This window comes from Macrobrachium nipponense, chromosome 5 (assembly GCF_015104395.2).
Source record: "Macrobrachium nipponense isolate FS-2020 chromosome 5, ASM1510439v2, whole genome shotgun sequence".
In the NCBI taxonomy this organism is placed as follows: Eukaryota; Metazoa; Arthropoda; class Malacostraca; order Decapoda; family Palaemonidae; genus Macrobrachium; species Macrobrachium nipponense.
In genome coordinates, this window is record NC_061107.1 from 91,852,125 (window position 1) to 91,862,782 (window position 10,658).

Consider the following 10,658-nt stretch of genomic DNA (forward strand, 5'->3'; position numbering starts at 1 on the left):
AAGTCAACATTAAGGTTAAGATTAGAAAACTGGAACTTTTGTTAAAAAGAACTATACTATTAAGAGATAAAATTTAAAATGTGTAATTCCTGTAATTCACCATGTTAGTATAATGTAAAATTATTATTGTAATATGTTAATATTATTAGGCCATAGCAAGAAAATTGTTCCCTTACCCAAATAAAATTGTAGATAAACCACGCTTTACATTACTCTTACTAATACTTACCTTTCTAAACTATTCCCTGCTCTCACTCTTCCTGCACCCATTTTATATATCAGCTAAAAAAATAAAAAAATAATGTGGCTGAACCATTTCTTGTATTTAACATTGTTGTTGCGTGAATCTGCTCCTGAGTTACGTTTGAGAATCAATGATGTGTACAGAACATTATTTTCAGTACCCGTGATTGTGCAACATCGTTATTGCAACAATGAACAGTCCATCTTGAAAATGACGTTTTAAGATGAAAAACAAGACAGTGACGATAATGTCTTTCTCCAATTCTTGATCGAAACATGAACATCCTGCGAAAAATAAAACAATCTCACGGTAGAAGTATACGTGCTTATGTCATTAGTGAGAGCACGTCGACCCGTATCCCACATAGTAATTTGTCTCTGTCTTGCACTTGCTCTCTCGAGCTTCCTGGGTATTAATGCTCAGTCACTCTTGTAACACTTCTGTCACTCCAATACGTTGGTTTTTGTTCCTTCTTCTCCTTCCACAGAAGCCGTTCAATTCATGCTTTCAATTTTGTCAAGAACATTATATCTCTTATTTTTCTTGCCATGATCAATTACTTTCCGAGACTCTCGTATTCTATTCCAAACCTAAAGGAATAGAGAAGAATGTTGTCAGATTACGTAAACTAATCATTCTTTCCCAAACCACTACTTCCCTCCTTTATTCTGGCACTTACTTTCCTTTGTTCATCAGCCCTGACATTTTCTCACCTATACTGACACATGAGACAACCAGTTCTATTCTTGTACCATCTATGCTAACATTCATTGTTAATTGTTCTTGATTTACGCTCCTACTTGTGATCTTTCCATCATTCACTTTCAGCTTCCTACTTATTCAATTCTCCCGAAAGTCTTTCACCAGACCCTTCAAATTTTGTAACAGTCACCAATAAGCAATGAATTGCCCCCTATATTAGCCATAACATTTTTCATTTATTACCTATTCTTGATGCCATACTTTTGCACCTACATCTGTATAAATGACAATCAGCTAGAGACGTAGAACAGGCTTCACCGTTTACTCTTGATAATTTCAATCAGATATCAACTCAATCCACATACACCTTTCCCATTCTAAGCACACAGTTATTTTAATTATTACCTCACTTTCTACATCGTTTCCAGATATAGTAAACAAAATTGTCCTTATAATCCTAAACTCAGCATCTGTCACCTTTCTTATGCAAGAGGGTTACTCAACCCTTAGGCCGAATCCGGCCTTTAAATCAATTTTGATTGGGCTTTTGAATGATTTTGGGCCTAAACACAATGTGGTCTCTTGTACTTTGTCTAATCAGGGGCCGTATTATGTAATGATTGATGCATGTGGCCTCTGTATACTGCAGTAAAATGAAAGTAATTTAAAGATACTTATAACCGTTTATTGCTGTTGTTACATGATTAATTATAAGAAGAGCAGATTTCGGAAATCCAAAATGCATCACCTCTGTCATTTTCAGTAATAAAACTTGTATTATATAAAATGATCTTTTCTCAGGAATTTCTATTGCAGAGCGCGTACCTTACCCACCCTATGTGTTAAATTGATGCCATAAATACTTTTGTTTTTAAAATAATTTTAAAAACGAAATAATTTCATACAGCCTTACCTTGACTGTAGCATAGAAATCCATTGACTTTCGATCAAAAGTATCATATATTATACAGCTTTTTGCCTTGGCGTTTGTTACATATTAAAAATCACATTGCTTTTAACAATAACATTATAATGATTACTATCACCAGAATCGCATGCATTACTATATGTCACTGTTACATTCATAAACCTTGCTTATTCATAACCCTGTTTATCAACAACTATTCCCAATTAAAATGTTACGTTCTAAATAGTACGTCTGAAAGATCTTTGACGTTACTTCTGTCACCCTAGTTCCCGAAGACCAAGGAATTCTGACGGGCAGTTCTGTTGGGTAAGAAGAGTCGTTGGTGTCATCGCTGTGGAGCGAACGACTTCTGGCAAAGGCGTGTTTTGGTCCCATGACTCAGCCTTCGCTCATAATATTATTGCCATCTCTATTACTCCACAACACACGGCGAAGTGCTCAAGTGATTACGGGGCTCCTCCTCTTTCAAGGTTCTCTTCTGGCTCCGCTTCTGTTTTGGTCTTTTCTTGACTGGGAACTATTTGCGTTGCTTTCTTGATGACATTGCGAAGGTATTACCTAACTGTTGACATAAATATTTGCATGTGTGAGTGTGTTTCGTGTGTATGTGTACGAATATATAAAATTAAACAACGTTGGGCTGTTGTACTACCAACAGTGCACCTCATGCAATGCACCGTAGGGAATTACTGAAGGTTGTTTGCAGCTTCACTTCGGTCCCAAGCTGCAGCCATTTATTTTATTTTATTTTTTTTCTACCTTTTAATTTACTTCTGTTCTCACTTCCTTTCTTCAGTCTTGCTGCTGTCCAACCACTTTAACTCTCCCTTTCCACCTCAAGTGCCGAATAGCTGAAGGTGCCCCAGTGCTTCTTGGCCTTATAGACAACTTTGAATGATTCAATAGATACAGAACTAAATCCTTACTTACACAATTACAAATTTCTGAACGATTTTCACTGATAAACGACTCCACTGTCCTTGAACCAGGAATGGGGCCATGGATGCCGCTCTCGGCTCAAATTTACACTTTTGCTAGGTTCGTGGTTTGCCTCTGGCTTATCGTCTTTCAGCAGCCCGCCCAGCTGCAAATGGGTACAAGCGTCTGCTGGAGTAAAAAGGAAATTTGTTTGGCCTGCAACTTCATCCCTAAAGAGGGTTGGATGGGAAGCCAAATACCCCTTCCCCAAATGAGAACAAAGTAATATATATATATATATATATATATATATATATATATATATATATATGTGTGTGTGTGTGTGTGTCTGTGTGTGTGTATGTGTGTGTGTGTGTTTAGGAGTAAATAATAAAAAATTTGAAGGACAAGATCTAAATCAGGTGAGAACTGCTCTTACAGTACCTCAGTAAACCTTTAAAGGATTGCACCAAGAAACCACATACAGACCGAATTGATACAAACATGACTTATATGCACCGTCAAACCTAACTTTTGCTCACTATTCTTTCACTGTTTGGGGGGACTTAAGGATAAATATATTTCATAAACAAACATTTAAGTAGTTATATAGAAATTTACAAAAAAATGAATGAAAGCACGTATGCTTACGTTCCTGAAATCATTGTTAATTTGCTCATTTTTTCCGGTCTCCGTTATATCACAGCTTGTGCTCAGCCCTCCATACGACTCGAACGCGCTCTCTGGGAATCTCGGACTGCCATTCGTCGAGGACCACGAGCCTGGCAGCCAGGCGTCCGATTTCGTCGCTCGACTTCGCTGCCCATCGATTGCCACCGAGGGCCACCCCGAAACCCTCGGCAATAACATCGATAAAGGGCTCTTCGTTCGGCGTGTGGGAGGTTATGCAACCGTCTCCTGAAACGGCTTCTACCTTCAGACCTGCTGGGTGAAAAACGTCATCTCTACTGCAATGTCTTTATGTTTGTTTGTATGGTGTTTTTACGTTGCATGGAACCAGTGGTTATTCAGCAACGGGACCAACGGCTTTACGTGACTTCCGAACCACGTCGAGGGTGAACTTCTATCACCAGAAATACACATCTCTAACCCCTCAGCGGAATGCCCGAGAATCGAACTCGCAGCCACCGATGAGCTAATCGTTAGTAAGAAAACCCTATCATTATCAACTGTCTTTATGAAACTGTAATTATACTCTTTGTAGTATTCTCCTGTCATGGAGATGAGTTAAACGTATGTAAAAAGAAATTACATTATCAGTTCCGTTTCGTTATGAAAATACCAACTAAAGAGTGAATAATAAAGTGGGAATGCAGCCAAAAAAAAAAAAAATTGTGTAAGGTATTCAATTATAATCCTGATTTTCCTTGTAAGGTCTGATTAGATCAACAGGATACTTTACTAAGAGACTGCGATCCCAGTAAGAGCAGCGTAACACACAACTGACATTGCAATCAGTGTATTATCTAAATCTAATGATAAGTCACTAAAAGGAGGAAAAACCCACAATGATTAAAATATGTATATTTTTTTTCAAATCTACAAAAGTTTTTAGTCTAACTACTCATTGCTTATTTTCGGCAGTCACTGCTGTGCCTTCACACTCATCGCTTTGTTATCCAAATTATTACTTTGTCTCCTGATCATTGCTTTGTCTGTCCAGTCGCTGCTTTATCTCTTCTATCATTGCTTTGTCACCAAAATCATTGTTTTTTTCTCCCCAATTATTCTTTATATCTTCCAAATCTTTGCTAAGTCTCCTCAGTCACAGCTTTGTTCGATAGTCAGTGCTTTGAATTCTCAATCACTGCTTTGCCCCTTAAATCCTTGGCTTGTCCTCCAAATCCTTGGTTTGTCCTCCAAATCCTTGGTTTGTCCTCCAAATCCTTGGTTTGTCCTCCAAATCCTTGATTTGTCTTCCCAATTCTTGCTTTGTCTCCTCAGCCAGTGTTTTGTCTTCCCAATCATCGATTGTCACCTAAAGCATTGTTTGCCTCCCCAGTCACTGCTTTGTCTTGGTAGTCAATGATATGTTCTGTCACCAAAATCATCGCTTTGTCTCCCCAGTCATTTATTTGTCCTCCATATGCTTTCTTTGTCCCCCAAAACCTTCCTTTGTCCTTCAGATCTTTGCTTTCTCCTCCCAATCCTTGGTTTACCTCCCCAGTCACTGCTTTGTACTTGAGGAAAAGAGACGAAAATGAGTCAGCAAAAGCGAAGAACGGATAAACGAGACTCAAGCCAGGGATCGCATCGTAAAATCTTATCACTGATCAGGCTTTGGTTAGGAGGGTCTCGAAAAATTTGAGGAGTGGAGATTCATGTCTCTTTCCCCGTAAACACGACTTCTGACTAAGGATGTGTGGGCTAGGTTCAAGTCAGTGACCTTCGTTAATGTCCCGTGCAATGTTGCTGTTCTTTGGATGGTGCGGCTTTGTATAAACTTTATGCGTTTTGCTTAGTCTTGTAATCAAGCCAGTTAAGTCACAGCCATGTTGAAAGCAAAGCCACTAAGGAGAAATAAGACGAAAAGCTTCTTCGTAAACAAACCAACAGGTACAACTTACGTTACTCTAAAGGTAAATGAATACGGTGAGTTGCAACTTCAACGCCAAACAGAGAAACGAAAAGGTATTTAAAATCAATTCGGATTTGCGACTGACAGTGACTAAATTAACTGAAAAATATGGAGATATGGCATAATTACATAAATCATGAAACCTATTAGAAATAAAGAAAAAAACAAGAAAGAAAAAGACTGACCTGGAAGTAAGCTCTTGAGAAATTCGCCCAGTTTGGGCACGCCCTCTGGATGCCCCCTGGTGTGAGCATACCATTCACTGATCTCACTCTGCGTACTGATTTTGTTCTCGTACTGACGGTTATGCCCAATTTTCAGGTACCAGTGGCCTAGTATATAGAATTATCATATAAATAACTTAACGTATACATCATAAGAATCAACAGTTAAAATTTGCTTAGCAGACAATTAAAAAAAATTCTCAAAAACGAAAAATATTGAACGGAAATTTTTATGATATATAAATAAACTGCTGCTAACTATTAAACACCGAAATGTTTCATGAATGTTGCAATTTGTCGAAAACTTCAAAACTGATAAAAAGGGATACAAAATCCAAGCCTAAAGATGGCATATTTACCTTAACACATTTATTTATCTACATGAATGATCTCTATATCACATGAAATTTTCAGCTTATTAGTAAAAATTAAACATTGACAACAACAATTATGCATACCATCAGGGTATTTGATCGGTGGCAGTCCATAAGCACCATCAAGGTTTTCAAAGGTGTTGTTTGTGAAGAATGTGGGCATGTCTCTGAGGGAATGCAGACATGAAAAAAAATGATGAGATGCTTATTAAGTCGTTTTTAACGTGTGATGCAAACACACACACATACATACACACTTATATGTGAATTCATTAAGACATTCTGTTAGTATGCGTACCTCACCAAAGATAAGTCAAAAGTTTGATTTCCGAACGAACAGAAACGCTTTAGGTAATGCCCATTAAATTACAGTCTGCCTCTGATGACGTGTACAGAGAACTGGATAACTGCTTGTTCCTTACACAATCATAATACTATATTATATATATATATAGATATATATATATATATATCTATATATATATATATATATATACATATATATATATAATTAATATATATATATATATATATATATATATATATATATATATATATATATATATATAATATAGCAAGTCCTGTCTCATTTTGCTCCTTTTCCTCTACATTTCTTAAGCATAGTCTCTTCATACAAGCCTCTCGTTCGTCATTCTCTCATTGTGAACAAACCACCCAGTTCACCTTGATCCATCTTTTTACCCATGCTAACTTTTTACTGTACCATCTTTGCATGTAGACATTTATCCATTTTTTTTTCTGGCCATTCTTGCGCCATCTCTACTTACGTATACTACATAAGTAATGCGTCTCAGCAATTTCCGTTTGTCGTCTCTTATTCGTATTTAGCATTTATATTTCACTGCGATAAAGGAGAGTTGGTCCAACAATCCTGTATTACATCCCAACTTTTGGTTATTTTAAACAATCCTTTTCGAAGACTTTCTCTGAGATCTTGCTAGTTTCCTGGCTTCTCATAATTCACCATTATCTGTTACATTTACTAAAAAAAAAAAAAAAAAAAAATTACATTATGAGACCACTTCCAATCCTCATCCTGGCATGCTAACATTCTTTGGTTTCTGGCTTCTACATAACTCCACAATCTTAGTCTTAACTAACATTTGCTTTAAGATATATTCTCCCTATAGAAACTTTCAATCTCTTTTGTCAGTTTCTGAGGCTTTTCCTCATTATCCTCCTAAAACATTGTATCATCTTTAACCATCAAATCCGCCTCATTTAACTCTGACTTCTTGTTTTATATCGAACTTGACCTTCATATTTTCTTTCCTTTATTTCTTCCATCTCTTTTTATACGAGATATATAATAAGTTCAAAGTCATAACAACCTTTCCCCTCGACCTTCTTTCACATCTGACCAGTTACTCTACCATCTGAATATTCAAAAGCTTCTAATCTCTCTTAACCGTTCTTCAACATACATCTTAATATCTCTCGCATTACACCTCTGTCGATTCTATTATGACTTACTCTGGGTTCATGCACGCTAAATACGCCTATTAAAACTGCTTTTCACTCCAATACTTCACATACATTTGTTTCGCAATAATTACTTAATAATCCCACCAATTTCCATGCCTAAGATCACTCTTATTCCCCCTTCCAACAATTATTCTTTTTTATCTGTTTTAGTTACCTTTTAAAACACTTCTAATTACATGGTCACTCCAGTGCTCTAGCTATCATCTTCCTACTTTCACCTATGGCGTAGCTAAAAGACTTAAACTCGGCCCATCTGCCACTTTCTATGCGAACATCAGCAAGGTTTCCGAAAAGCATAATTTACTAGTGGCTATTTTTATCCTTCATTCATGTTTGCTTAATCTTCACAATAACACTGCACAGTATCTCCTGAATCTAGATGTCTTTGGTATTATATATATATATATATATATATATATATATATATATATATATAAATACACACACATATGATATATATATATATTGTTTATGATTCTTCCTTTGAGTGCCCTTTTCATCCGTCATTTAAAAAAAAACAATTTCGACAATCCTGACGTTTTCATTGTATATATTTTTTAGTTATTATTTACTATTATCAAATTAGCAAAGCTTCTTCTGTAACAAGCTTCAGAGGAGAGAGAGAGAGAGAGAACAGGAAAAGCAAATAATACGATGCTATGGTTAAGGATGTTGAACCCAGAGTAATTCTGACATGGTAAGCGCAATAAATAGCACCTGCTGTTGTCATTCAGTGTACCTATGGCAGGTGTACAACTTCTGAGCACAATATATTACGTCTGGCAGACTTTTAGCGTTTATTTCTAGTATTCCCATCATTACTTCATATTCAGCTAAAGAAATTTCGCGCGAAATAATTTTCTTTGTACCGGAAAAATTAATTTCTTGAAGATGTCACTTACGTTTAAAAACTTAGGACGGATAGGAAGGACACCTGGTATTCATTAAACGCCCCACGTACTCTTCAAAGACAAAACAAGGGCACCTGCTTTGAAAATACTCTTCATAAGATGCAACGCAATAAGCAGAGACTTCATAAAAAAAATTCCAACAACAAATTTGGCCGATATCATCACAGAATCCGCGACGAAACACCTCACCAAAGTTCCTGATGAACTAACAAATCTTCTGATGAAAGAGATGAATTCGTGCTAAAATTCTTTACTCTTGACTCACTTGGATGTTTTTAATTAAGGCGTTTGTTAAGAGCAGTACGTAGGTCAATCAAGATTCCGTTCACAAAATTGGACGTTATGTTTACCGAATTCATACCATAACTCCTAACAGAAGCTTAAATAATCTCACAAATTAGACTCCTCATCACTGCAATGTTCTCTTTTCAAGGAGTCATTTGGTCATTCAGCTCGCTAGAAATAAGGATTTTCATTGTATTGTCGAGAAAGCACATTGGCACTGTAGAGCCTCGGAAACAGAGTTCTGAAATATCTAGGGGGTTAATTTAGCTTTCAAAAGGATGCACGTGATGCTGATATTTCACTGCAATTTATTTCTGTTTTCAGTGTGTATCTCCATGTTCGTAAATATTGCACCCTGGCAAGAATCATGCAAACGAAAAGGTGCTGCAGACGCACAAACAACTATGTAGCTAATACTTCAAGATAATTTTTAAGTAAATGAAAACATATCAAATATCTAAGTGAAAGGAAACCCATTTAAGTAATTTCGTTACTTATCCTAATGCATTGTAAGGGCTTCATTATGAAAATAAATGCTCTTTCACTAAACAAAATTTGTAAGTAGCTTTCAGAAAATATAACTTAGTTTCAAATACAGTTTGTTTAGAAGTATGATTTGATTTCATATTTGACAAAGCAATGTTCCCCATGTATGCAACTTTAAATTCTTGAGATTATCACGAAAACCCGGGACAATTCATTCCATTTTCTTGGAGTTTATAAATACAACTGAATCCTTTTTGCAAAGATTTCGGACGTACAACCGAACTGACGAAATAATTTGCATTATGAGCTGAAGGAGATCATTACCATGAAATTAGATTTTCTGTATTAATGGATTTCTCATATGGATGAGGAATCCCTACACACTAAAGTAATCTATGAGTTAGAACATTCTCTCCTTTTTATAGCGTTTGTCTAATATACATCTATTTCAGACATATGACTATAGTAGATTCACATCAATCGTGCATGTGATGTTTAGGCCGGTCCCTTACGACGCTCCTGATTGGCTGTTGAAAAGCCAATCATAGGCATGGAAACTCTCAATCTCTCGAGAGAGTTCTCATAGGCAGGACGCATGTTCCACCTCTCCTGAGGGATACTGGTGAAAGACGCATCCCTCAGGAGAGATGGAACATACATCCTGCCTATGTGAACTCTCTCGAGAGACTGAGAGTTTCCAACCCTGTGATTGGCTTATCAACAGCCAATCAGGAGCGTCGTCAGGGGCTGGCCTAGACATCAGATGCACAGTTGATGTGAGTCTTCTACAGTCGTTCCTTATCAAACACAGTATAGATTTCCTCTGCTAGATCAGACTTCATGGAAGATCCTTGTATTTCTTAATCAAAACTAACCCCTCTAACGCCGTATCCTGCCATTTGACTGAAACATAAATGCAACCGTAGTTCGTAAATGATTGTCTCTTCTGCTTAAAACTGGATTTCGTAAAATCGACTTTACTTCGTATACATAACGTTTCATGTTATCGAATGGAATCCTATCGTTAAAATAAGATTCATTCTAACGGTAGTATTCACACACGAAATCATACTTCATTCACTTAACTGGACTGCAAACTGCGCAATCATTTTAAAACATTGATAAATTTCAAATGACTGAAGGGAAGGTTAAATATCGAATTTTAATGAAGTAAGTAGAATAACAAATTTGAGGAATAAACCATGATCCATATTTCTGTGTATCACTTTTCCCCTTTAATGTGGACTCCGCTATCCGGAAAAGAAGACAAGGTCTTGAAACTGTTCGTGAATTATTCTTGGAACGTCGAGCTTGTGGTCTTACTGTATTGAACTGACAGGATTCCTTCCTTACAAGAGCCTGAAGAGGACGTCTCCGAAGGGTTCACACGTGTAAATGGAACTGAAAGGAATGTATTTAAACAACTGGGTTTTTATTTTAGTGTCTGCAGTTCACAGGCAGTGTGTTGCTTGCTTTTACTG

At 36.6% G+C, this 10,658-nt stretch overlaps 1 protein-coding gene across 6 annotated transcripts in view; it reads right to left on the reverse strand.

Annotated features, from left to right (window-relative positions):
• Positions 1–548: 548 nt before the first annotated feature.
• The window catches only part of LOC135215515 (monomeric sarcosine oxidase-like), a 42,543-nt gene continuing 32,433 nt past the window's right edge, over positions 549–10,658 (reverse strand). For 2 of the 6 annotated variants that reach the window (XM_064250328.1, XM_064250329.1), the window contains exons 7-9: positions 6,074–6,156; positions 5,577–5,723; positions 2,376–3,734 (exon numbers count right to left, since the gene is read on the reverse strand). In XM_064250328.1, the coding sequence (XP_064106398.1) occupies positions 3,493–3,734; positions 5,577–5,723; positions 6,074–6,156 (472 nt within the window). In that variant the 3' untranslated portion in view covers positions 2,376–3,492. Of the gene's footprint in view, positions 835–2,375; positions 3,735–5,576; positions 5,724–6,073; positions 6,157–10,658 lie in introns of those variants that run through there. The other 4 variants (XM_064250332.1, XM_064250333.1, XM_064250330.1 and 1 more) reach the window with 4 other exon arrangements.